The 27,586-nt window shown below is 47.8% G+C and overlaps 1 protein-coding gene across 19 annotated transcripts in view; it reads right to left on the minus strand.

Annotated features, from left to right (window-relative positions):
- FRMD4A (FERM domain containing 4A) overlaps nucleotides 1–27,586 on the minus strand; it is a 696,296-nt gene that overhangs the window by 53,767 nt on the left and 614,943 nt on the right. For 11 of the 19 annotated variants that reach the window (XM_024254325.3, XM_063727245.1, XM_054521973.2 and 8 more), the window contains 4 exons: nucleotides 18,440–18,516; nucleotides 12,733–12,871; nucleotides 5,012–5,153; nucleotides 4,596–4,631 (listed from right to left, as the gene is read on the minus strand). In XM_024254325.3, the coding sequence (XP_024110093.2) occupies nucleotides 4,596–4,631; nucleotides 5,012–5,153; nucleotides 12,733–12,871; nucleotides 18,440–18,516 (394 nt within the window). Of the gene's footprint in view, nucleotides 1–4,595; nucleotides 4,632–5,011; nucleotides 5,154–12,732; nucleotides 12,872–18,439; nucleotides 18,517–18,748; nucleotides 19,219–27,586 lie in introns of those variants that run through there. The other 8 variants (XM_063727246.1, XM_024254327.3, XM_063727249.1 and 5 more) reach the window with 2 other exon arrangements.

Here is a 27,586-nt window from a genome sequence, read left to right on the forward strand (position 1 = left end):
TGTATTTTTGGTAGAGATGGGATTTCGTCTTGTTGGCCAGGCTGGTCTCGAACTCCTGCCCGCCTTGGCCTCCCAAAGTGCTGGGATTACAGCCCTGGGCCATTGCACCTGGCCTGGCTTCTTTAATAGGTATCAATGACATTCTTCATTTCTTTAGCATCTGAGGCCTCAGATACCGAGTACTAGACTTCAGTAATTTTAAAGGTAATTATGTGTCCTTAAATAAGCAAACCACTTTCAAAATTACTAATGGTTTAGAAACATTTTATGTCTTTTTTTCATCAATAAGCAGTACACAAACTCTTCGCAGAAAGGGGCTGTAACTGTAAAATGCTGTGTATAGTACCTGGCAGAGTTGGGAGCTAGCAGAAATGTTGATACCACAGAAATCTTACAGTGTTGTGACATGGCTCAGACACACCATGATTTGGGTACAGATGAGGGTCAGAGAATGATTGAAAGACGACAACGATGGATACTACTGCAGGAGACTGACGTGACACAAACTTTAAAGGTCTCATACCAGTGTTACAAAGGCTTACAATTTAATTTGGGAAAAAAATACTGGAGGCAGATCCTATGGGAGGTATCAGCAAGGCCCAAGGTACCATATGCTCTAGGAACATAGAAGATTAGAAGATTCTTTTTTTTTTTTTTTTTTTTAGAGAGAGTGTCTCACTCTGTCACCTTGTCACCTAGGCTGTTAGTATAGTGATACCATCATAGCTCACTACAGCCTTGAACTCCTGGGCTCATGTGATCCTCTAGCCTCAGCCTCCCAAGTAGTGGGAAATACAAGCATGCACCACCATGCCCAGCTATATTAAGATTTTTTTTTTTTTTTTTTGGTACAGATGGGGTCTTGCCATGTTGCCAAGGCTGGTCTGGAAACTCCTGGCTTCAAGTGATCCTCCCCCTGCCCCCAACCCCTACCCTTCCAAATAGGCATGAGCCACTGTGCTGGGCTGAATATTCCTAAAGCACAGAACATGCAGTAGTCTTATTAGTATCCTTCACAATTTAATTTAATTTCAATAACTGTGCATCAAACACCTATTTGGTGTTGGGTACTGGGCAAGTGTTAGAAAGTTCTGAAATGGTCTCTAGTTTCTCAAAATGCTTTTAAGGAACAATTATTAGACACTATCTAACAAGGAGGTGAAAGAGAGAAAACAGGTGACCAAACTGGACACTGGGTTACATGTATCACCTTTTCTGAATGAACATCAGAAAATAAAATCCGGCAAGTGTAATAAGAAGAGTGTTAACAATCAGAGCTGTCCTAGAATTGCAAGCAGCAGGGCTTGTCCGCTTCGTGGGAACACATTCTAGGCAAGAGGGCAGAAAGGCAGGAAGAAAGGGATGGAGATGAGCCAGCCGCCTAGATCTTCAGGCCAAGGCTAGATTTCCCCATTGCAAGGGATATGGAATCAGCCCCTTCCAGATGGCGCTGCCAATGCTTTCATCAGGGGAAAGCTTTATCCTCCTGGTGCAAGGAAACACAGGCAGCCGTCAGCCATCCCAGCGGGAGGGAGAACAAGATCTAGGGGTGCTAGAAATTCCCTTTGTTCCCTGATGGAATGTTTCCTGTTTGCGGTGCGTCCCTCCACTGTCTTGGCTCTCCTAAGTCACAGGAGATGGGTGTGGGGCACCCCAAGGAGCCTCCACCCTGGCATTAAAGGATGTTTTTCAGGCTCAAACTTGCAGGGCTGGTGAGAGTGGGACCTGCCCTCGGGTTGAGTCATGGGGCTTTCTCACCTTCTCACCAGGGCTTCTTCTTGCTCAGCTGTGCAGCTGCAGGAAGGGCTGAGGGCACCGAAGCTGACAATAGGAGCCGCTCTGCAAGTGGCCCCAGCTGCTACTACTGACTCCTAATCATCTTAGCCTGGGGCCCCAGCGCTGAATGATAAAGCATTTGAAGATCGCTTCATTGTATTGGTATACCGATGCTTATCTATTAGGTGTACAGATGGATTAAGCAGGAAGGTTTTCTTAGGATTTTCTCTTCCAGCCCACCAGATTGATTAGCAATGTCCAGCCTGTGGGCAGTCATAGAGATGTACTGCTTTCAAGTCTTAAAGATGCTTGGATTTCGTGTGTGTGTGTGTGTGTGTGTGTGTGAGACACAGTCTCGCTCTGCTGCCCAGGCTGGAGTACGGTAGCATGATCTCAGCTCACTGCAACCTCCGCCTCCCAAGTTCAAGTGATTCTCCTGCTTCAGTCTCAAAAATAACTGGGATTACAGGTGTGCACCACCATGACTGGCTAAGTTTTGTATTTTTAGTAGAGATGGGCTTTCACCATGTTAGCCAGGCTGGTCTCAAACTCCTGGCCTCAAGCGATCCGCCTGCCTTGGCCTCCCAAAGTGTTGGGATTACAGGCGTGAGCCACCGTGCCCAACCAGATTTCATTTCTGATGGTGCGTGATGTCAATTTCATCTCAGGAGGTTTGGGGTTCCTGTTCACAGCCTCATCTATAGCTGCTATTAAGGTAAATTGTTGCCTTGGTGCCCCCTGGAGTCTGCCAGATACAAGGGGGCCCGTGCAGATGGACCAGGACCCGGGCTTAAAACTGGGCACACCTGGGTTCTATGATCCTGAGCAACACACCCACCTCAAGCTTGTCTCTTCCTCAGCAACAAGAGAGTCTCTCCAATTAAAGTGTCTAGACCAGCAGCATCAGCCTCACTTGGAAACTTGTTAGAGGTGTAAATTCTCAGGCTCTCCCCAGACCTACAGAATCAGGAGCTCTGAGAGGTGTTTTGACAAGCCCTCCAAGTGGTTTCGATGCAGGCCGAAGTTTGAGAACCACTGAGCTTCAAGAATCCACGCTGAAGTCAGCCAGATTCCCTATGCTAAGAGGGAAGGTGGGCTGATAGATGCAGCCTCTCTAATCTGACACTGGTTTTTCACAGGGTTAGGAAAAAACGCGATTGTAGGTTGTGTTTAAAACACAAACAAGGTGTTGGCTCTGACTCTGCTCTAGGTCATTCAGCAGGAGACTGGGAGCGGCTGTAATTCGAGGTAGGGGTCTTGGGCTTTGAATTTCATTCTCTTTGATCCTTGAAGACAACATTCTCTGCAGTCTTCACAGCCAACTCCCAAGCCTCAGAAAGAATGAGGCGTTGAGCCCATTTTTTTGGATGAAACATTTTCGAAGAACCTAAGGCACGGAGGGGTTGACAATGGACCCCAGGTGATGTGGCAGAGGCGGATCTAGGTTTATGGGGCTTGAAGCTTATAAAATTTTAGTGGCTTTTTTTTTTTTTTTTTTTTTTTGAGACGGAGTCTTGCTCTGTCTCCCAGGCTGGAGTGCACTGGCACGATCTCTGCTCACTGCAACCTCTGCCTTCTGAGTTCAAGTGATTCTCCTGCCTCAGCCTCGCAAGTAGTGGGATTATAGGTGCGCACCACCACACTCGGCTAATTTTTGTATTTTTAGTAGAGACGGGGTTTCACTATGTTGGCCAGACTGGTCTCGAACTCCTGACCTCAGGTGATCCACCTGCCTCGGCCTCCCAAAGTGCTGAGATTACAGGCGTGAACCACCGCACTGGCCTTTAGCGGTTCTATTGAAGAAAAATAATACAAAATGCATTATGTTCACAGATTTTATAAAAACACATGACTGTGTGAACACACTGCTAAGGTCCCCTGAGGGCCTCAGCCTGTCCAAGGAGGGGCCCTCAACTTAACGCTCCACTCACCTGAACAGTAACCTTGCCTCTCAGTCCAGGAAGGATGTCTGTCCTCTCTCTGGTCCTTTAAACTTTTTCCTGGCTATGATTGGATCCAACCAGCCCAGAAGCTAATGAGACAATTTTTAGCTCCTCTTCCTCTCCTGTCTTTTCCTTTTTGTTATTGTTTATAGCCACTATATATAGTAATATAAATTACCAGGGAAGATTACTTGCCTTCTTTGCATGGCTCAGAGACAGTTGCATGGTTCCTACATCAATCAGGTTTTTTTCTCATGTTGCACTTTTCTTTTTGTTTTTTTCAGACAGGGTCTCGCTTTGTCACCCAGGTTGGAGGGCAGTGCAGTCACTGCTCACTGCAGCCTCAACCTCCAGGGCTCAGTGATCCTCCCTACTCAGCCTCCCAAGTAGCTGGGACTACAGGTGCTGTGCCATCACACCTGGCTAATTAAATTTTTTTTTTATTTTGGTAGAGACGGGGTCTCACTATATTGTCCAGGCTGGTCTTAAATGCCTTGGCCTCAAGTGATTCTCCAGCCTCGGCCTCCCACAGTGCCGGGATTATAGGTGTGAGCCACCGCGCCTGGCCGCCATGCCCTTTTCTAACATTTCCAAACCACGGCTGCCTCCCTTCCTCCCTGCTTCTTTCAAACCCACTCCTCCTCCTGCCATTTCAGTAAATGACACCCCCCTTTTTAAGTCAGCCAGATTGAGGACCTTGGAACTCTTCTGTCCCTCCCAACATCAAAAGACAAAATGACTTGGCCAAGGCTGGCGGAAGCGGACGGCGGAACCAGATCTCTGACTCGCAATTTCAAAAGGCACTGAATGGAGAAACCATGCCCTGTGACACAATGGAGAGAGTATTCTGCATTTTTAAAAGCCGGAGAAACCCACCTGGGAGTAGAATGCAGTGTCTCCTGGCACCAGATCCTGAAATTCACAACACACGAGTGGGCACGTGAGCGGACTCCACTTTCCACCCTTGGAGCTGACATTCCCGACAGCTTGCCACTAGCATTCTGAAAGGCTCTGGGGGGGTACCTGAAGACACTTAAGTGTGACCAGCAGGCCTTCTTGCACTGCGTGGTTCTACGGATGCTTTTTTTCTTTTTTCCCTTCCACTATTTGATTCCTTGGAGCAGTTTTTTCAGATTCGCATTTGGATCCCAACCTTGTTCTGGAAAGCAAAGCCAGCTTTGGACCAGCTTGCCCTGCAGTCTCCCCAGATGCAGCTCTCCCCACCTTCCTGGGTCCCCTCTGGGGTCCCAGCCACGCTCAGGGGGGCGTCCCTCCAGCTGGCCTCTGCCTACCTGAAGACAGCAGGCTGCCGCTGCTGCCACTGATGATCTTCCCCTTGCTGCCCATGTTGGCCAGCTTCGAGGTCTTCAGCGTCCCCGTCTCGGTCAGGTCGATGGCGATCTCACTCAGGCTGCGTGCTGCATGGATTTTGGACTGGAATGGAAAGGGAAGCAGGTCAAAGAAGTGACGCTCACCCTGTGGAAAGGACAGTCATCCCTCGCCTGCCCCTGCTCACCGTCTTGACATTCCGCAAAGGGACTTATCTCCCTGACTAATGTGCAGCATTTTTGTTTGCATCCCTTGGCCTAATCATTAATCACCAAAACTCTCTGCGAACAGCAGAGGCAGCTCAAGAGCTGCATCAATGGAGGATGTTCTAAGCCTCCGACTCTGTAGGCTGCACTGCGTTGTGCTTAAGAGAATGTCCTGATTTAGGAAAAGTGACTTAATCTCGTTGAGCCTTATTATTCCCAGCCACAAAACAGGGTAGATGCCACTCACCACCCAGGGGTTGGTTTGGGTCAAACGAGAGAAAGTGTGGGAAGGGTGTTCCTCCCCTCTTCCTCCTTGTCTGCCTGGCACACGGCTCTCAACAAACACTGTGGTTATTTTTTTTTTTTTATAGGTAAATTCTTGACTACATATTGGTTTAATGGTGAACTATATCATTGTGATTCTTAAGCACAAATTGCAGTGACTATATTATGAATAGAGTACATTTTAATGTTGTTTCTCTTTTTATGTTTTTTTCTTTTTTATTATTATATTATTATTATTATTATTATTATTATTATTATTATACTTTAGGCTCTATGGTACATGTGCGCAACGTGCAGGTAAGTTACATATGTATACATGTGCCATGCTGGTGCGCTGCACCCACCAACTCGTCATCTAGCATTAGGTATATCTCCCAATGTAATTATTTCGTGATTAAACAAGGAGGAGAAAATGATTTTCAGCGTTGCGAAAGACCTAAGAGATTTAAACCTCTTAAATAGTTTGCCATGTGGTCATGGAAAGTTTAGCTGATGGAGAAGTGACAGTGGTTCTCCAGCTTGGGCAACATAGCAAGATCCCATCTATACAAAAAAATTAAAAAATTAGCCAGGTGTGGTAGTGCATGCCTGTAGTCCCAGCTACTGGGGAGGCTGAGACAAGAGGATTGCTTGAGCCCAGGAGTTAGAGGCTGCAGTGAGCTGTGATTGCACCATTGCACCCCAGCCTGGGCAACAAAGTGAGACCCTGTCTCTTAAAAAAAAAGAGATGACAATGACAGCTCTCTAGACCTGCAATCACAGGGTGCATGATTGTGGAAAAACTGCTCATTTGGATTCTGGGGTCCCACCAACGAACGTCTGACATGGTGCTTTGCTTGTATTTTGATACCTAAGTACATGTTGCCCAAGTCTTCCTATTATGGTTCAAACAACACTCCCTTTAATCCACGTTGATTGGCTCTGTTTGGTTAAAAGTCACAGCAGGTAAGAATAATTAGAAAAAAGGTCTGTGTTTATACTGACAGTCCTAGAAGCAGTGGTTTTTCAATTTTTTTTTTTTTTTTTTTGAGACAGAGTCTCAGTCACTCAGGCTGGAGTGCAGTGGCCCAATCTTGACTCACTGCAACCTCTGCCTCCTGGGTTGAAGTGGTTTTCCTGCCTTAGCCTCCTGAGTAGTGGGGATTACAGCTGTCCACCACCACGCCCAGCTAATTTTTGTATTTTTAGTAGAGACGGGGTTTTGCCATGTTGGCCAGGCTGGTCTCAAACTCCTCACCTCAGGTGATCTGCCCGCTGCAGCCTCCCAAAGTGCTGGGATTACAGGCGTGAGCTACCACGCCTGGCTAAAGCAGTGGTTTTTATAAGGTATCTGCTCCAGTTTCTACCTTCGGTAGTGACAATGTGTTTGCATTTCCCACACGTGTGTCCAATGTTTGCTTGTTTTCTTCTTCAGGAAATCAACTTTTTGTGAGTGTGCTGAAGGCAACAGGCTTTGCCAGTACATGGAACTTCGTGAAAACAATTAGAAACGGTCACTTGCTCATCTGTCCTTTCTGTAGCCACTGTCTACAGCACACACACGGGCTGGGCGAGGTTCACCACTGTAGCTTCCTGCCTGGCCTGTGGAACCCAAGGTCTTTCCCACACAGGAGAAAGCAGGCATGGGGGCGGTGGCGAAGACCATGGAGGGTGTGGACCCACCACTCCTGGATGCCCTGTGTACAGCCTTCCTTCCGTGCCCAGGGGCCCTTACTGTCCAGCCAGGGCTGTCTGAATGCCTGCAGCTCTGCCCTTCCTCTGCCCTCGATGTTGCTGTCCACACTGGCAAGGATAACAACTTCCGACCTCATGTTAACACGATGGAAGTCTGCAGGCCGGAGGAAACGCTGAGACGTGGCGCTTGTTTTCTTCACCTGGTGTGAACTGTCTTCCTCCTCCTCCTCTCTACCCTGTGGGCCTTTCCTCGACTTATGCTTCCTTCCTAACCTCAACTTTTTTCCTTGCATTCAGACCGAAGTCGACTTCGTCAGGCGAATTTCCTTGTTCATAAAACAATCCTGGCTGCCAGGCCCTCGAAGGATTTTGGCTTGCCGCAGAAGGAAGGAAAAGGGCCTTTTATTTCATTTTGACACAGCCTATCATTTGCACCCATCTGGTTGAGTTTTACCCTCTAAGCAAGCATGGCGAGTACGATCCATGACTTCCTTTCTTTCTACATCGCTCTGTTATGGAGACCCAGGTTTTAATAAAAAGTAGCCTACTCCCAAACGGTGATGTAACAATAACTCATGAAGGCCTAGACCAATTCAGCGCTGGGTGAAGGGTCTGGGCTCTGAAGTCAGAATGACCTGAATTAGAGCTGGGCATGGTGGCTCAAGCCTGTCCATCCTAGCACTCTGGGAGGCTGAGGTGGGTGGATCACTTGAGGCCAGGTATTTGAGACCAGCCTGGCCAACATGGGAAAACCCTGTCTCTACTAAAAATACAAAAATTAGCCATGCGTGGTGGCACACGCCTGTAGTCCCAGCTACTCGGGAGGCCGAGGCAGGAGAATTTCTTGAACCCGGGAGGCGGAGGTTGCAGTGAGCCAAGATCACGCCACTGCCTGATCTCATTCCAGCCTGGGTGCCAGAGTGAGACTCTGTCTCAAAAAAAAGACCTGAATTAGAACTTCGGCTCTTCCCAGTGAATCACTATCAGACTTTGACCCTTCACCTTCCTGATCCTCAGATACATGTTTGTAAAATGGAGGTCTTAAAACCCACATCCCAGAGTTGTGATAACTAAAGTAGATAATTTATGTAAAGGCCATTGTAATAAGAATAGGATCTGCATTAGGGCCTGGCTGTAATTTGCTAACCAAGGTTAGACTGATGGCCCAACCAGATATTTTGGGGACCTCATTAATCACATGAAAAACTTGTCCCCCTTGTCATACCAGAACTCTTGCCACACATCATTCTTAAAACAAAAATATGAGATCAAAAGGCATCCCTCCTAAAGTAGACTAGATTCCTGGAAGCTTTAGGAAACTACTGGTTTTTTTTGTTTTTTTGTTTTTTTGTTGAGACAGAGTTTCACACTGTTGCCCAGGCTGGTGGAGTGCGGTGGCGTGATCTCAGCTCACTGCAACCTCTGCCTCCTAGGTTCAAGCGATTCTCCTGCCTCAGCCTCCCAAGTAGCTGGGACTACACGTGTGGGCCACCACGCCCAGCTATTTTTAGTAGATACGGGGTTTTGCCATATTGACCAGGCTGGTGTCAAACCCCTGATCTTAGGTGATCTGCCCGACTCAGCCTCCCAAAGTGCTGGGATTACAGGCATGAGCCATTGCGCCCGGCCCGGATTCTTTCTAGAATGGAAATATCACAGCGACCTAATAGACTCGGTGGAGAGAGGACCGGGAGGACACGGGCATTGTCGGGGAGTCTCTCTTTGTAAAGTCAGGCCTCTGGGCTGACCTTAAGGAGTCCCCAGACTCCGGAACGTTTTGCTCTGGGAGTCTTGCCTGATACACGTGACTCAGTCTTCTGACTGATATTGTGGGAACAAAGCTTCAATGTCCCTGTCCCCCTTTGACTCTGCCTTTGACCCTCAATAAAATGGAGAACTGCATCAGGGAGAGAAAGGAAAAGAAGGTTAGGAAGAAGGAAAGACGTTTGGATTGGGGGCCAATTCAAGAAGTCCCCCCTCTGAGTTCAGAGGGAAAAGTGTCAAATGTTGACTCTAAACATTTTGAACTTTCACATATTCTCCTGCAAAGTCTCTAAGACGTTCCTTGGCTCTGGGCTTCAGAGGCTGCTGGGATCTAGCAGACAACATTTCTGATCTCTGGGGTCAGCATAGAAGTTACCAATTATAATTGGTGCCTGTGCAGCTTCTCGTTCTGAAGGAGCTACAAATAACCAACCAGCACAGCCTCCCTCCGCCCTGTCTTAGGTGGCAGAATGGTTTCTTGATGTATATGCATAGAGAGCTGATGGAGGGAGGGAGAGGCAGAGAGAAAGAAGGAGAGATTTCCTTAAATGATTTGCACAGTGACCCTGAAAGAAGAAAAAACCCGAGTGTCAGGGGAACACCTGAACCCTCATGGCTCCCCACCCTTGCTGACTCAAACCACTAGACTGCACTTGTCTCTCTGGGGTTGATAAACATCATTTGGGAGGCCTGGGCTTTGCTGAAGCTCTTCAGAGAAAGGAATGGTTGGCATGTCCCAGTACAGTAGAGTGTGAGCAGTGGCCAGGATGCCAGCCAGAACTGGCTGCCTAGAAATATTAGGAAGCTCTCTGTCCCAGCCCTGTCGGCCATCACTCACCCAGAGGCCGTGCTGCCCATCAGAGATAAATCACATCGCCGTTCTATAAAGAACATTCCGGAAACAGAAAGGTGTTGTAATGTAATTCCCAAAGGGTATGTCATCATCTCTGATTTAATTTGCAGGCCTTTTAGAGAATTTAAACTTCATGCAACTGTTGGCCAGCGATAGTGTGCTAAATTAACAATTACATTAGTAAAAGATGGCACGTATTTCCTCAAGCAATTTCACAAATGTGGTACCATTTGACCAATCACTAATTGAGGTCAGGAATTTCCTTTGCTGCTAATTGGGGAAAGCAAAACACCAACGATGAAAGACCCACCCAGGGTCCCAGAGCTGAAAAACAGAGGCCTCCAGTTCCCACATAGAGGGTCGTGATCTTCACCTGTCACTGCAGGCTGGGGAACTGGTTCCTGTGAGAAGTGTGAGGGCTCTAGGGCATCTGTGAGCATGCCAGGCTTCCTGGGAAATGTTCTCCTTCTCCTCCTGGGAGCGTGGAGGTTTTCTTCGGTCCCCAAGGGTTACTTTTACAAAAGGGACAGCTGAAACATTCCTAATGCTATGGGCATTTGGTTTTACCTCCTAAAAGACACGTCTTGTTACTAAGTTATCTACAATAACTTTTTTTTTTTTTTTTCTGAGATGGAGTCTCACTCTGTCAACCAGGCTGGAGTGCAGTGGTGTGATCTCAGCCTCCTGGGTTCAAGCAATTCTCCTCCCTCAGCCTCCCCAGTAGCTGAGATTACAGATGCCTGCCACGATGCTTGGCTATTTTTTTTTTTTTTTTTTTTGTATTTTTAGTAAAGACGGGGTTTCCCCATGTTTGCCAGGCTGGTCTCGAACTCCTGACCTCAAGTGATCTGCTCTCCTCGGCCTCCCAAAGTACTGAGATTACAGATGTGAGCCATGGCACCCGGCCAATATTTTCCTTTTGAGATGTACTTGCTGTGTCAGTAAGTTGACCTGTTAGCCTGTTGAATAACAAGGCTTGCCAACTGCAGAATGAGTCCATCTTCCCAGGTGCAGCGGGAAAGCCATAAGAACAAGCTTCTTGAGATGCTCAAGAGACCCCCTATGCAAAAACCGGTGCAGAGAGGAGGAGCTTGAACAGCCAATGCTGTGCTATCCTCAGGGTGAGATACGCCTTTTCCTCTTTCCACACTGTGGTACAGTGCTTGGGGGGTCTGCCCTCAAGGGGAATTGGCAGTGGGGTTCAGGAGCATTGCACAATCCCCTAACCTGCACCATCCATCACCCAACCACAGAGGATGAAATTAGCGTTCTCAGGTGTTGACCTCCAACTGTTGCCCCTGGACAGCAAAACCCTGACACCCACCCACTGTGTCAATATCGAGCATGAGTCAAAAACACTTTGGCCCCATTTCTTTTGATCTAATCGAGCTTCAAATTCCTGTGCTAGGGCTAGGACCCATCACTGCCAGGAGAGCTGCGGAGAACACTCTCATTATTCCTAATAACAGAAATTCTCTGTCTTGCACTCATGCATCTCAGAAAATGACCAAAAAGGGGGTCAGAAAGTAGAGGACAAAATATTTTACAAAGGAGAAAATGATGGCTGCAGGGGACAGACCCCGATTTAAAACTGAATTATGACTAAAGGGATTGTTTCATATCTTCCTGTCCTCTTTTCTTCTTTTTTTTTTTTCTTTTAATAGAGACGGGGGTCTCATTATGTTGCCCAGGCTGGTCTGGAATTCCTGAGCTCAAGTGATCCTCCTGCCTTGGCCTCCCGAAGCGCTGAGACTACAGATGTGAGCCACTGTGCCCAGCCCTGTCCTCTTTTCTATCTTTCTCTTATCACCTCCCCCTCGACCCCCCAACTCACTCACTCTCCTCTTCCCCAGAAAGAGAGAAACCCCTTAAAATATGGATAAGATGGTAAAGAGAAAGAACCCTAGAGGGCACCGATTCGGTGACTCTTGTGCCCAGTAAGTGGAGCATCTTGCCACCTTCTCCCAAGAACTCACACGATGAAGGGAAATCCTCCGTAAGTGCTAGAAACCACTAGCCCAGGGGCCCAGGGTGACCTCAGTCTGTATTCCCCCAGCCCAAGCCAGCAGGATCTTGAGAGAAGCTGCAGGGCCATCTTGGCAGGGCTCTTCCCCTGAGGGAGAATGAATGGGAGTGGCTTGTGGGGGGCTGACAGGGGAGTCTGGGGAGACAGGGCTGGAGGAAGAGGGGGCAGAGTGTTGATATAAGCCCTGTGTGAACCAAGGAGACGTCATCCTCTCACCCACCAGAAAACGCAGCTGCGTGCCCAGAGTGGGGGGTGGTGACATCTCCTTGGAGGAAGTCTGTTTACCAAGGCCCCAGGCTCTAGGTCTACCTTAGGGAAACAGGGTAGTTGCTTTTTTTTTTTTTTTTTTTTTTTTTTTTAACGTTTCCAGTTTTGCATTAAAAAAAAAAAAAAATGGACTTGGCAGTTTGAACCGCCTGAGGGTTTTCACAGCAATTACCCTAAACAGTTAGGTGGTGTCTATTCCTTGAGAAAGATTCCTTTTTTCTTTTCAAAAGGAAGATAGTATACCACTGTTTAAACACCAAAAAGGGCTTGCCTTCACACTGCTAGAGGATTCTCCCGAGGGCCAAAAGCACAGTGGGAATTCCTCAAAAGGGGCCTATGTGGCTGCAGTCAGCGGCTTGAGTGGCTCTGATGGTGGTCGGAGACCCGTGGACCAAGATGTATGGAATGTGCCCTCTTGAAGAGCTAATCTCATCCCTCCCACCTGTAGCCCTAAGAGGCAAGTCTGTACCTGTGCAAGGTATGGACCCGGGCAAGGGACATGGCGCCTCCCCCACCTATCCGATTCTCATTCCTAAACTAAGAGAGGCAGACAATGGCCCGGGCTGCTCTTAGCTGGCTGAGGGCTTGGTGAGAGGTCTGGTCACTCACCTTACTCTGCTTTCTATCCAGATAGAACTGATGTTGGCTTATGGCCATAGCCCAGATGGACTTGATCAATGCCGGACATGCATACCACGTGTGCACCGCGATGCCGCTGTGCCCGAACGTCCTCCTTGTCACTGAGGCCCTGGGGAAGCAAGAATCACAAGGTTCAATCCCATTTCTGTTGAGAGAAACCATTTCTCAGTCAACAGCTTCTGTACAGAACCCACTGCGTCCTAGAAGCCCTGGCGTAAAGGTGACAGATGAGCTCTCACACACATCTAGGCGCGCACACACACTCACATGCGCGCACACTCACGTGCACACACACCTTAGAGTCATTGGCTGGCAAAGGCCACCTTCTGATTTTCTGACTCCCTAGAGTTCAGAATTTGGCCAAGCCTCGGCCTTGTCTGGGATAAGATGGGTCATTCTAGGTCACTGGATGGTCCTTTTTCGATCCTGGACCTTGCACTGGGCCAAGACAAACTTCGCAGACAGCAAAACTTTCAATGATGCTCCCTATGAGACAGGAAATGTGCCTAAGGTGGGGATGAGTAAATTATTTTCTAATCACCACAGGCTACAGCATCCCAGGGAATCGGGACCTCTTACATAACTAACCCAATGTTCCTTGAAGATTTGGTGATCAATTTCCAATCTATTCAGAGGGCAGGGAGGGTATAAAGAATCAGGAGAGGAAAGGCAGAGAGAAATGTGCCCAGCCCCAATTCCCCCAACCTGTCTATACATTTTATTTATTTTTTTCAGATGGAGTCTTGCTCTGTCACCCAGGCTGAAGCGTGCTGGCACGATCTCAGCTCACTGCAACCTCCACCTCCCAGGTTCAAGCAATTCTGCTTCAGCATCCTAAGTAGCTGGGATGACAGATGCCCCACCACCACACCGGGCTCATTTTTTGTATTTTTAGTAGAGACAGGGCTTCATCAGGCTGGTCTCGAGCTCCCGGCCTCAGGTGATCCATCTGCCTCGGCCTCCCAAAGTGCTCGGATTACAGGCATGAGCCACTGTGCCAGGCCCTGTGTATACATTTTGAAACCTACATGGAGTAATCAGACTTTAAAAGTGAACATGGGAACTGCTGATCTCCATGTAACTCACCACATTCATGGAGTTAGAGGGAGTTATACGGTCATGCTCTTAATGAAGTATATTTTATAGGATAGGCGGATTATTTTGCAAATGAAATCTGAGAATGTGTGTTTGCATGTGTGTGTGTGTGTGCGTGTATGTGAGACAAGCTGATGGGAAGGTGGGCTGGGATTTGGGGCATTTTACCTGGATGTCAGAAACAAAATGTGTGTTCTCAAGACTAACATATCTAATTTGGAAGAAACCTGGGGGTAATCAGGACTTGCAAACAATAACATTTTTTTTTTCCATGGCTAATTTTCCCTTTAAGAAAACAAAGCTGCCAGCAATATCTTACTTTGGGTGGGGGCTAAAGATTTAAAGTGGAGTCTTCTTCACCCTCACTTTTAAGGAGAAATTCAGATCTGGTGGTTAATGTTACTGAGTCCACACAGGTTTTTTCTCCCTTTGGTTCCAACAAAAGTGAAGGGGAAAAAAAAAAAAAAAAAAAAAAAAAAAAGCCAGCGCGTCAAAGAGTGCACAGTTGAAAATAATTGAATAAAGGAGCCAGGGAGACAGCGAGGGGGATGAGGGGGAGATCCCTTGCCAGTCTTTCTAAATTTAAAAGAAAACAGGGATCTGTGCTCCCAGCTTGGCTTCCATAGCAGTTGCTGCTCTTGGAAATAAATGAATGGCTTTTTTTTCCCCCCAGAAAAGCTGAATTAGACAAGAAAAGTATCTTGAAAGGCGGTGCAAGGCTAGGTACCTCCCTTTCTCAGGTACCAGGAGGGCGGAAGAGATAAGCGGCTGGTCAGGTCCGGGTAGTTCCCCGGAGCATCTAAATCAGATACTCAGAGTTCTTCTCCTGCTCTATTATTACTTTATCTCCTCTCCTCATCTTTCGCTTCAAGCCCTTCCTATTTTGCCCAAACCGTAGAAGTGAAATATTGGCCCAGACTGGAAGCTCAGGAATCAAGCTAAGCACTGAGTTAGGACGTCCAGGGGGAGAAAGTGCACAGTGTTGTCCTGTGCCCCACAGGGAATAGTGCAATCACACCTAAGCCCATCGGCCTAGAAAGCAGCCTCTGCCCTGAGTCATTCCCGTCGATTACATCTTTATTAAATGACCGTATCTGGCGCTGCTCATCCTATTACTGCTGTTCTGACTCCCTTCCTGGCTTGGTGGAGGGGCCGAGCCCGGAACACCAAACTAACGTGAGGCCAATCACATTCCTCTTCCCTACCTCAAATAAGCAAGGCCACAAGCAATAGGATGACCCATTCAACTTAAAAAGCACCACGAGGTTCACTTCAAAGTAACTGGAAGAGAGGACTTGCAATGATATCAACACAAAAATAGTAAACACTGACGCAGGTAGATCACGAGGTCAAGAGATTGAGACCATCCTGGCCGACATGATGAAATCCTGTCTCTACTACAAATACAAAAATTAGCCGGGTGTAGTGGCGCACGCCTGTAGTCCCAGCTACTTGGGAGGCTGAGGCAGGAGAATTGCTTGAACCTGGAAGGTGGAGGGTGCAGTGAGCCGAGATGCCGCCACTGCATTTCAGCCTGGGGACAAAGTGAGACTGTCTCAAAAAACAAAACAAAACAAACAAAAAACACTCAAGGCCATGGATACCCCACATACCCTGCCTTGATCATTCCATGTTCTATGCGTGTAACACACACCCACATGTGGCTCATGAATACATGAAATATTAACTTTCAATACAAGAGAAAAAAGGCACCACTAGGATGTGAAAAAGAGAACTGAGTGCAAGAAAGATCTTACAGCTCATAGCTCTGGCTCTGCCACCATGCTAAATAACTGACCTGAAGCCATTTCCTCTCCTTGTGTGTCTTTAATGCTGAAGTCATCCTGGGTCTCCACCTCCGGCCTCCCTGGGCCTCTCCCCCATTCCTGCCTGTCTGCAGGCTAACTCAGTGTACTCAGAGCGAGTTTGCCTGGGAGGAGACAGCTCTGCTTCTTCCTCTGGGCTCCTCCAACTCCCACTTCCCTCCAGCCAGACCTTCCCTCGTTTCTTTATCCTAATTGAGAACCCCCCACCTGACATCTATATCCCCCTGAGGCCCTACCACGTGGCTTTAATCCTAGTTACCCCTCCAGGTCCCACTCAGACCTCTCCTTCCTGGTAAGCCTCTCCCTCCCTGACTAGCCAGGCCTCTGGTGACCCTGTCCTTCACCCTTCACGGCCCACGACGTCTGGCCCTTCTGTACAGTAGAGAGGTAAAGGGCATGAGCTCTGGGGCCAGACCTTCTAGGTTCAAATCCTGCCTCTCCTGTATACTAGCTACTTGTCTTTTGAGCAGGTTTCTTTGTTTCTTGTGACACTCCATGAGTTCCTTCTTCTCAGCCAGGTTCCAGGCAGTGGCTCATGCCTGCAATTCCAGCACTTTGAGAGGCCAAGATGGGAGGATTGCTTGAGCTCGGGAATTTGAGACCAGCCTGGGCGACACTGTCAGACCCAGTCTCTGCAAAAAAAAAAAAAAAAAGCTGGGTATGGTGGTGTGTACCTGTAGTCCCAGCTACTCAGGAGGCTGAGGTGGGACAATTGCTTGAGCCTGGGAGGTGGAGGCTGCGGTGAGCTATGATCGCACCACTGCATTCCAGCGTGGGCGACAGAATGACACTCTGTCTCTAAATAACAAAGTTCCTTCTTCTGCCTGTCTTCTCAGTTACACTAGAAGATCTTTAAGGAAGAAGACCCTGCCTCCGACTTCCTTCCTTCCCTGCCACAGCACCTGACAAGGACACAGAAGCTTCGCAAGAAACATGACATTGATCACTGCTGTCTAACAGGCGACAGGCCCACTGAATAGTCACGTGTGAGGTCTAGGTTCTTTCCTATATCCCTGGGCCTTGGTAAAGAGAATTTAGCAGTACTCACCAGTAGGGTGACAAATGCACAGAGAACATGAACACACAGGTGCAGATATGTGCATGCGTGGTTAAAGGATTTGTCCAAGGTGCCTGGGTGTTCACTGAATTCCCAGCAGAGCACAGGCATGGCAGAGGGTCTATTCCCTGCGCTCAGCCCCTTAGATTACCCAGCCCCTCATTTTTATCCTATGGAGCATCCCCTTTCTGCATCTGACCCATTGTGGCAAAGTTCATTTCACTCTTTCTGTACTTAAATTTCCCCTCTCTTACATGCCTAAGAACCTGGTCCAATTCATTTCACTTGGAAAATGAACAGTGAGTTTCTTCTTGGCTGGAATATTATTTTTGAAATCTCCCCGCCCACCCCACTTGGCCCGCACAGATGGATCTGTGCTCCATGGAGTGGGGCTTCTGGCCGCGAAACCCATTGCAGAGCCCTGAGAAACACCGGATAAAATATTTTTCTGTTAAAGGCTACCATTTTCACCTGTCTGCGGAGATGCAGAAGCTCTCAGCTGCTCTCCACTAACTATTCCTGTAGTAACCGTGGTGCTGAGATAAGCTCTTCCCCTACACAGGAGTGGCTGTTTCAGGCAGATTACCCTGGAGGGCAAGCATGGCTTCATTCCTGCCAAGTTATCATGGGCTGCAGGAACAGGGGCTACTGCACAGGTCCAAGCCCTCTCACTGGGCGGGGTAACTCCAAATCTCCCTCCTGTCCAGAGCTCATGGGGAGGGACTGCAGCTTGTTTTGAGCGTCAGGAGCCATGTGTGAGCTGGAATTGGTGCCAAGTCCTCTTTCTAAGCCCAGGGCTGGAGCGTCAACAGCGCCTAAAATCCACTTTTGCTTCTCTGTAGAGTCTGATCTTTTTTCTGTCTCCCTGGGGCTACCTTCTTATTGTAAATGTTTCTGGCCTTACGGAAAGTGATTTCTTAGTTGTCAGGCCTGGTTTTAGGGAATTATGCTGCTGTTTTTGGGGATGCATATAACTCTAGGTCCAGCGGCAGACAAAGAGAGGAAAACAGTGGGTATGAGCTGCCCAGACCCCAGCCACTCGGGGCTCCCTGCATTCCAAGCTGGGGCCCCACTGCCTTACATCTGACTTAAGAGTACCGGGACTTTTTACAACCCTGGTGCTCTCTGGGGTACGATCTTGGGTGGAGGGAAAAATAATTTCATTTCTTTCACATCCACCCACAATACTAACATCCTAAAATTACAGCTCCTGGAATAAAACAATGTAGCACAACTGCTTTGGTGACACATTCATTTTCGCACTGACTGTCCTGCCTGAAACACTTTTAGAAGCTCTAATGAGGGATTTTTCAGACTCTTCTGTAGCAAAGGTTTCCTATGGGGACTTACTGGAGTGTGTTACAAAGTGCCATAAAACTTCCCTCCAGTGCCCCGGCAGGTAAGACAAACAAATACACTGACACACACATACACACACACACGAGCCAGGGACACATGTGGCCAGATGAGACAGTCAGGGGATTGCTACTTACACACACGTGCGAACCCACTGCATTTATCAACACATGTAATTGAAAAGAAAGTTTCACTGTATGTTTTGAGCTCCATTCCCCAGGAGCCCCCACCCTCGCTCCCTGCTGCAAACTGACCATGAACAACGACAGCCCCAAAATAATATCAATAACACGCCCGGCCGAGAGCCATACCATCCCGCAAGAAGAGGACTTTTCAAGCTTACCTGCGTGGGTCATGAACTTCCACGGAAAACTTCTTTTCTCTGAAGTACAGGTTTTCCAACTGTCTCCATTGGAATATCTGGACAGAAAACAGCGTAGTTTAAAACTCAGGATGGGCTGGCTCCTGGTCCATCTTCCCCTCTCTGCTGGTTAACTTTCGACAGCTGGCAGTTTCCTTATCAAAGCAGAGACCGTAGTCTGTGCCTCCTCCGCCTCTTGCTTGACACACACACACACACACACACACACACGCAGCTCTCCAGTTCAAAACCAGGCAACGTGGGTGTGGATTTTCCTGCAGGTTCCTTAACTGGAACAAAACAAGTTCTTTTCAAGTTGTCCGCCTTCGGTCGGCCTTTGTTGGTTTGGTCGTGGCAGTCCCCAGCTTGGCAGACTTTTCCCTTCCAGGAGAGGGAGGAGAGGTGGAGAACGGGGAGAGGGACCCAGCAGGGAAGGCGGCGGGTGAGGGGAGAGGAGCGAGAGGAGCGAGCGCTCAGGAGGGAGCGGTAGCCATCTGCGTGGAGTGCTGAACTGAGCTTCCTCCCCTCCAGTGCTGAAATGGGAAGGCGTTCAAATTCCCAGCCTCCCATCGGGACTCCACTTCCTGCTCACTAATGTGTAAGAGCCTTGCAAAGGGCGGAGGAGGCTGGGACCTTATTTCAGGGGCAGGCAACTCAAGATCACAGTGTGAGCCTGTCAAGCCCATTCTTCTTGCTGCAGCACAAAGAACACCAAGAGTTCTGTCGCCCGGAAGGACGCTGCAGCCAGAGTCTCTCCCTTGAGCTTGGCCAGGGAGGGTGAGAAGTGGAATGAAGGGGCCCTGGTGGTCATTCCTCCTTCGGACCAGTGAGCTCGTTAACTAAGAAGCTGACTGTAATGTTTGGAAGTAATTAGGGCTGCATCCAATTGCTCCAGGAACGGGGTTCCTTTCATTGGATGAAAAAGAAAGTTACTTTAACCCTCTGGGAAATACCACAGGAGTTTCAACTTGTGTGCACACACATTTGCATTAATATTTGATGGTTACTGCATCACCTTCCATATACTGGGAATTTCGGTTTCTTTTGCAGAAAGAAGGGGTAAAGCAGGAATCTTGTTCTTGTCTTTCTGCGGGGAACAGCTTCCCTGGGCTCCCCCCTTTCTCTGGCCACTGAGTTAAATGCTTCTCAGGGTCTTACCCCAGAGTCCTCGGACCTCAGGCTCCTGACCCTCTCTGACCTGCTCATGTTCTGTGCACTTTAGAGACGTGATGGCCATTTCCTGTATCTGATCCACCCTGTCTTCCCAGGCGGGGGACACTGCTAGTCAACAGTTGGCCAGTGGACCCAGCACCCCAAATAAAACTGGGCTGGAATAAAAAGTGCTTCTGGAATGGCCACATTCTTTTAATCTCACAGTCTGCTCTCTGGAATTTTACAATTATTTTGTCTGCGTAAGTACTGGGAAGGAGAATATCTATTATCTCTTATTACAGAGTTGCCTCTTTTGTCCCCGGCTCAGAGTGCATTTCACTCTGAAGCCCAAGGAAATTCTATTTTTCTTTCTTGTTAAGCATCAACTCCAGGTGGGTGGAGAGACACTGCAAGGAAAGCAAATGGCCCAAAGCCCTATGTTGGCTGACAGCTTTGTGTCAGAGATTCAACAGCACCTTAGCAGAGTCTATTACTAAAATACACAGACCCAGGTCTCATGGTCCTGTCTGATGCTTGGCCACTATAAATCCTTCCATGAAAACACTCACATTTCCTCTCCGGTCCCCAGGTATTACATATTCAGAGACATTCCACCTGAACTTAGCCAGAGTTACAAAAATACCAGAATGAACAGGTTCCACGACATTGGCCTCATAGCCTGGGGGCAGTACACTGAGCAAAGCGGTCAGGCAGGCAGGCTTTGTGGTCTGACTACATCTGTTTGAATCCAAGCTCCACTACTTTTTTTTTTTTTGAGACAGACTCTCGCTGTGTCCCCCAGGCTGGAGTGCAGTGTCACGATCTCGGCTCACTGCAACCTCTGCCTCTCGGGTTCAAGCGATTCTTGTGCCTCAGCCTTCCGAGTAGCTGGGATTACAAGAGTATGCCACCACACCTGGATAATTTTTGTATTTTTTAGTAGACATAGGGTTTTGCCGTGTTGGGCAGGCTGGTCTCCAACTCCTGGCCTCAAGTGATCTGCCCGCCTTGGCCTCCCAAAATTTTGGGATTACAGGCATGAGCCCCCACTCCCAACTCAGGCCCTAAGCTGCTGGACCTGACACAAGTTACAGCATTTCCTTTAGCCTCAGTTTTCCCCTCTGTAAAATGGCAAAAATAACCCCTCTAACGTAGATCTCAGAAGCCACAGATCGTAGCACAGTGCCAGCACAAAGTGACCTTAGATCTTACTATGAATCCCAAATGCTCTTACTTCTCCCAAATCGTTGCAGATTAAAAGAGAGTAACTCCAGAACAACCAGAATCATTCTTTTCTTTGATTTCCTAACTCAAGCCCTGAGTTTTGGATTTTAAAAAAATTATTATGTGTGTGCTGCAAATCCTTAAATACAGAGAATTTTTCTCCCAATGCCCCTCCCCTCCTCTCAGGTAAGGGATGTGGATGGTACTTCAATGAAAGGGTCCTGTTGGCTGCATCCCACGGAGGTCCCTCAGCCCCTATCCTGCACCTGCCTTGCTCAGGCAAAGTGAAGTCTTGAAGAGGATCGGCCTTCTGGGTGTGCGACCTGAGGGCCCTTTGCTCAGAAGTTCCTTGGCTTGATTTCCTGCTCTGCTGTTGATATCTTGAAATTCCTAATAGGTTTTTTTTTCTTTCTTTATATCTTTATTCTTTTTTTTGTCTTGTTGCTATATGCTTTTTAAAAAATTAATTTCCATAGGTTTTTGGGGAACAGGCAGTATTTGGTTAATGAGTAAGTTCCTTAGTGGTGATTTGTGAGATTTTGGTATGCCCATCCCCCGAGCAGTGTACACTGAACCCACCTAATGGGCTTGATCAAGGGGCCCTGCATTTCCATTTTGCACTGGGCCCTGCTCATTGTGAACTTGATCCTGGCCTTAGGTCCTGGCATGTACTGGTGCTGGCAGGCTCTGTGGGGTAAGGTGCCTGCCAGCCTAATGGGCAGGCCTGGGAGGTGGGACCCTCAAGCCCTCCAAGAGAAGGAAAGAAAGCAGAACCAGGTGTGAGCACGCTTGAGAAAACCCCTGTGCCTTTCATGGGAAACCCCCTCCCCGCCTGATGAAGAACCCCAGAGCAGAATGCTCCAAGGGGTTGTTTCCCTGGCAACTCCTGTCTCCCCCATTCCATGCAAAATAAAACACAAACCAAGCTTTGCTTTAAGTGCTCCCTGATGCGGTTCAGCGTGGAGAACCGTGCGTCTGCCAAAGGGCCCGAACAAAACCATCTGGACTCTGCTGCATGGCCCTGTCTGTGGCTGCTATAGCTGTTGTAGCTGCCTGTGGAAGGCCCTGCCTCCAGCTTCTGCCCTTGGCTGTGAACCATGGAGTCCCGGCTCTCAGGCATATCTCTGGGATGATGCACTAGACATTTTTTTTAGCAGGGTGCAGAACAATGGATTCCCCCGATGCTTGCTTTAAGCATGAATTTTTGTTTTACAAATGCAATCCTGGGAAGGCAGGGTAAGAATGAAGTGAAGGGATGGGTGGTTTTCAGGATCAGATTATTGCATTGAGACATTAGAAGGGCCCAGGAACAGGCTGGGTACGGCAGCTCATGCCTGGAATCCCAGCATTTTGGGAGGCTGAGGTGGGCAGATCACTTGAGGTCAGGGGCTCGAGACCAGCCTGGGCCAACATGGTGAAACTCCATCTCTGCGAAAAATACAAAATTTAGCTGGGTGTAGTGGTGGGCGCCTGTAGTCCCAGCTACTCGCGAGGCTGAGGCAAGAGAATCACTAGAATCCGGGAGGCAGAGGTTGCAGTGAGCCAGGATCATGCCACCATACTCCAGCCTGGGCAACACAGCAAGACTCCTTCTTCAAACAAACAAACACAAAAACAAAAGGGTCCCAGGAACAGAAGAGGAGGTGTGCACGTCAGAACAGTAGCCTGATCCTTTTCTCTTCACTTAGGAGGGAGGGGGTGAGCTAGGGAGCAGGAATATGAAGGCAGTAGGGACCAGGAGGGTGGAAGCAGCTGCCCCTTGCCCAGGGCCAGGGTGCAGCTTGCTGGAAAGGCATCATGTTCTTCGTGGGGTCTGGGGCATTTCTGCCCACGGGCCCTTGTGCCCATGGCTTAGAAGTCCTGCCTGTTAAATACCTCACTCTAAGGCTGGCAGAGCAAACACAACAATCAAATCAACAAACAGGAGATGCTCCACCTTGCCTCCCCTTTGTAAACAGGGTAAGGTGGGCTCTGACCGAGCTGGTTTCGGGGCAGCCCCGATGGTCTGCGCCACCTCAGGGGAGCCTCCCGAGCTTGTGCTGGCTTGGTGCAGCCGTCATAACCCACCACCATGTAAAGCTGCCAACACGCTCTGCCCCTCCACATAAAAACACAGCAGGCACCCATAATGATCATCAGGATGACTGGGCGGGTTCCCTTAGGGATTTGTGTCACTCCTATGGCCAATTATATCCAAGGAGCTAATTAAAAAGCTAAAATACGTAGTTCTACCAATAATCAAAGAATGTATTAATGCATACCTATTAAATCAAGGGGTTTCTAGTGCATGTCATTTAGGCATCTTTAAAAAGCCCTGCAAACATCGTTCCTTTGATCTTTTGGCATCCCTCAAGAAGATCAGGTGGGAAATTTACTTCTTGGGGAAAACAAGGCCCAGAGAAATTAAGGAAAACTGCCTACGGCCACACAGCAAGTAAGTGAGGGAACCAGAAATAGAAGTCAAGGGCACCTGGTCCATTACTCTAACCTCTAACTATGTTGCTTTCCCCAGGAGTCCACCAATTAGTGGGAACGGCTCTTACTGACTAATGGATGGTTAACTTTACAAGTGGAATGATTTTTACAAATGAGCTACAATATGACTGTAAGTAGAAAGTAAAAAAGCAAATCTTTTTCGTCCTGCACCATGGCCTGGCTTTCCTTTTATACGGTAAATGATAAGAAGTATTCTTTCTTTCTATCCTTGGAGTCCTGGCTTCCTCTAGTTTTCTATACAGCAATGCTTCGATACTCAGTAGCTTTCAATACTCAATGCTTTCCATACTCCAAAGACTAAAACACAACGACGATTGTGATGAAGGACAGCCTGGGCCAGGCGTGGTGGCTCATGCGTGTAATCCCAGCAATTTGGGAGGCCAAGGTTGGGGGATCACTTGAGGTCAGGAGCTCAAGACCAGCCTTGTCAACATAGTGAAATCTTGTCTCTACTAAAAATTAGCCAGGTGTAGTGGCACGCGCCTGTAATCCTAGCTACTCGGGAGGCTGAGGCAGGAGAATTGCTTGTACCCAGGAGATGGAGGTTGCAGTGAGCCGAGATCTTACCACTGCACTCCAGCCTGGGCAACACAGCGAGACTCTGTTTCAAAAAAAAAAAAGAGCAACAACAACAAAAAAAACAGCCTGGATGATCTGGGCTTGCGTGAAACAAAACTTAGAGGAAACCACCAAGAAGTGGCTTCCTTGAGACTATGTCTGTCCCTGTTGTTGGGACTGGCTGATACTGGATGGGGATTCTTAGTTTCTGACTTAGACTTGCTGTGACTCCCAATGTGATCACAGGTCCTCCACTTCCCTGTTCTGGGCCTCAGTATCTTCATGTATGAAAACAGGAGGTGGGAAACATTTATCCATGGAGTGTAAACAAGAATGGGTAATAAATACTGCCTTTGAGCCCTGAATGCAACGGGGTCCACTCTAAATACTTAATGAGCAGGGACCAGTTACTGGTTTCTATTAGCTGGCCCTCTGGATTCCCACATCCTGTATTTAGCTGAAGGCTGGGGCAGAGGAGGGGGCTTTGGCTCCACTGGACTTCCTCCCCAGCCAGCATTTATGGAGAGCTGGGACTGCATGTGGAGTGGTAGGCAAGCTCCCAGGACGATACGGAAATAGACGCTTGAGAGGAAGCTCAGTCTAGTGGCTCTGATGCTTTACCAGGACTTTGGAGAACCTCGTCTTCCCCTGCTGTCCCTGAGGCTGAGTCACCAAGCTTCTTAATGACCTCCCTATGAGTAACTTCCTGCTTCATCCAGGGGGGCTATTACACAGAATCACAGCAGCCATCTGGTCCACCTCCTCCTTGCACAGATAAAGTAACCCCAGTAGAGAGAGGTTAAGGGATTGGCAGAGGTTAAATAAGTAGTTGATGATGGGACCCACATCTTGTGACTTCTGGTCCTGGGCTCTTTCTAACACACCATGAAGCTCTGACAATGAATGAGAACAAAGTTCTTTCAAGCTTCTTGTTCTGAGTCTGTATATAAGAAGAATTAGACTCATGGACAGGAATAATCTCCAAGCTCAGAAGAAAACATACAAACTGAAAAACTCACTTCCTTATTTCATTTCTGCCCTTTTGACTTTCTAGAGCAGACTGGCACTTGCAAATCTTTAGGTGGATTTACATTTTCAGCAAATACAAATGAGTTATTACACATCTAGAGGGCTGCAGGGCAAAAGAAAGGAGTCACTGAACCCGAATCGGATGGAATTTAAAATGTGAGAGCACCCAGAAAGCTCCAAGACTGTGCTCTCAGAGGACTGGATCCTATGTGCCCTGGTAAGGTTTTGCTATTGGAGCACAGCCGGTTCTAAGGGGCAACAGAAGTAGGCATATATATACATAAAATATACACACATATATATATAAAATATATATATATATTTTTGGAGACAGAGTGTCACTCTGTCCTCCAGGCTGGAGTGCAGTGGCACGTTCTCGGCTCACTGCAACCTCTTCTGCCTCCCGGGTTCAAGCGATTCTCTTGTCTCAGCCTCCCAAGTAGCTGGGATTACAGGCTCTCACCAACACGCCCGGCTAATTTTTGTATTTTTACTAGAGACAGGGTTTCATCATGTTGGCCAGGCTGGTCTGGAACTCCTGACCTCAGGCGATCCACCCGCCTTGGCTTCCCAAAGCGCTGGGATTATAGGTGTGAGCCACTGTGCCTGGCCCAGGTATATGTTTTTAGTGGGTTGAAATCATATGTCAGAGGTTTTTTTTTTTCCATCAGTTTTTTAGGCATTCAATATATTTTACTTTCTACAAAAAAAGAAGACAGAGGCAAGGCCCTTGGGTTTTAGGCAGCATTGAATTCCCATTCCCTTTCCAACCATTCATGTAGTAGTCTTCTACTTTGTACTGGCCTGTTCTAATAGGCAAGAGGAAATACGTGGTGCCTAATACATGTTTATATTTGTAGCGAGCTTACAATCTACTTGGGAAGACAAGACATACATAAAGTAGCCTGTATTCATGCTATAGGAATCCACGATTCCTATAGCCAGAGACAGAAACCATCTCTGGTTTCTGTACCAGGCTTTACAAACTCTATAGAAGTGCCGCACTGCGGGCTGGGTATGGTGGCTCACGCCTGTAATCCCAGCACTTTGGGAGGCAGAGGTGGGCCCATCATGAGGTCAGAAGTTCAAGACCAGCCTGGCCAATATGGTGAACCCCTGTCTCTACTAAAAATACAAAAAATTAGCTGGGCGTGGTGGCACATGCCTGTAATCCCAGCTACTCGGGAGGCGGAGGCAGGAGAATCAGTTGAACCCAGGAGGCAGAGGCTGCAGTGAGCGGAGATTGCGCCACTGCACTCCAGCCTGGGCGACAGAGGAAGACTCTGTCTCAAAAATAAAAAATAAAAAAAAAAATTTTAGAAGTGCTGCGCTGCCTCATTCACATATATCTCATGCTTTTGTCTCAAATAATCAGTATTCATGACTGTTGTTTACTCCTGATTGTTTTGGTTTTCATTTTTAGGAGCAAGAACCCTGGGTGGGAGGTCAAGAGCCCTCCGTTCTAGCTCTGACTTTGTAAAGCCCTCTCCATCTTAGCTTCGTCCTCTCTAAAACGAGAGGATGTGTGGGCATTCCTACATTCTGTGCATGGGTTGAAGGTCAGCATTGTAAATCCAGAGAATGTCAAGCTGCAATTCTTTGGAATTTAAAAATAAAGTAGCTTGATTTAAACATTTCCTACCAATGGGGGACAATACAGAATAGCATGGATTAAAAGCATGGTTTTCAATGTCATACTGTCTGCCACTTACCGGCTGTGTATTCTCAGCAATTGAATTTGTGTCTTAGTTTTTTCCTCTTTGAAATAATAGGAATAATAGCACTTTTCTCATAGGGCTGCTGTATTAATGAATTAATATATATTAAATGCTTAAAATGGTGCCTGGTACATAGTGCTCAAGAGATAATATGACACTGGTGCAGTCAGTGGCTCTTGCCTGTAATCCCAGCACTTTGGGAGGCTGACACGGGTGGATCATCTGAGGTCAGGAGTTTGAGACCAGCCTGGCCAGCATGGTGAAACCCTGTCTCTACTAAAAATACAAAAATTAGCAAGGCGTGGTGGCATGCATCTGTAATCCCAGCTATTCAGGAGGCTGAGGAAGCAGAATTGCTTGAATTCGGGAGGCGGAGGTTGCAGTGAGCCGAGATATGTCACTGCCCTCTGGCCTGGGCGACAGAGTGAGACTCCCTCTCAAAAAAAAAAAAAAGAAATACTATGATTGTACGCATTCCCCTCCGTCAATTACATACCAATATTATTGTTAAAGTAAAACATAAAAGTTATGAATACTTTGAACACATATCAGCACAAAGTACAGGTTTGTGTAATTTTTTTTTGAAAGATGACTCCTATGGTGTCATGAGCATTGCAAAAACTGTTTTCTGTGAAACTGGATTGTTTACAGTGCAAGCATAAGCTGGACCCTGGATCCCCATTCATTCATTTGTGCTGGAGTTTGCTGTATTCTCTTTGGGGTTGTTTATTCCTAGTCTTATTGGCCAATTCCTCTGTCCACTGCAATCTTGACCAGAGTCAGTTTTGACCATTTTCCTGTTATGACTTCTAATCTCAAAACATTCACCCTGCGAAAAAAGTATCCCATTGTAAGATGACTCAGTCTTACATAGAACAGAGTGGGCTATAATGGGAACATATCAGGCCCTCCCAAATACCCAATGACGGCAGATCACTGGCTTCCTAAATGG

This window comes from Pongo abelii, chromosome 8 (genome assembly GCF_028885655.2).
Source record: "Pongo abelii isolate AG06213 chromosome 8, NHGRI_mPonAbe1-v2.0_pri, whole genome shotgun sequence".
Classification (NCBI taxonomy): Eukaryota; Metazoa; Chordata; class Mammalia; order Primates; family Hominidae; genus Pongo; species Pongo abelii.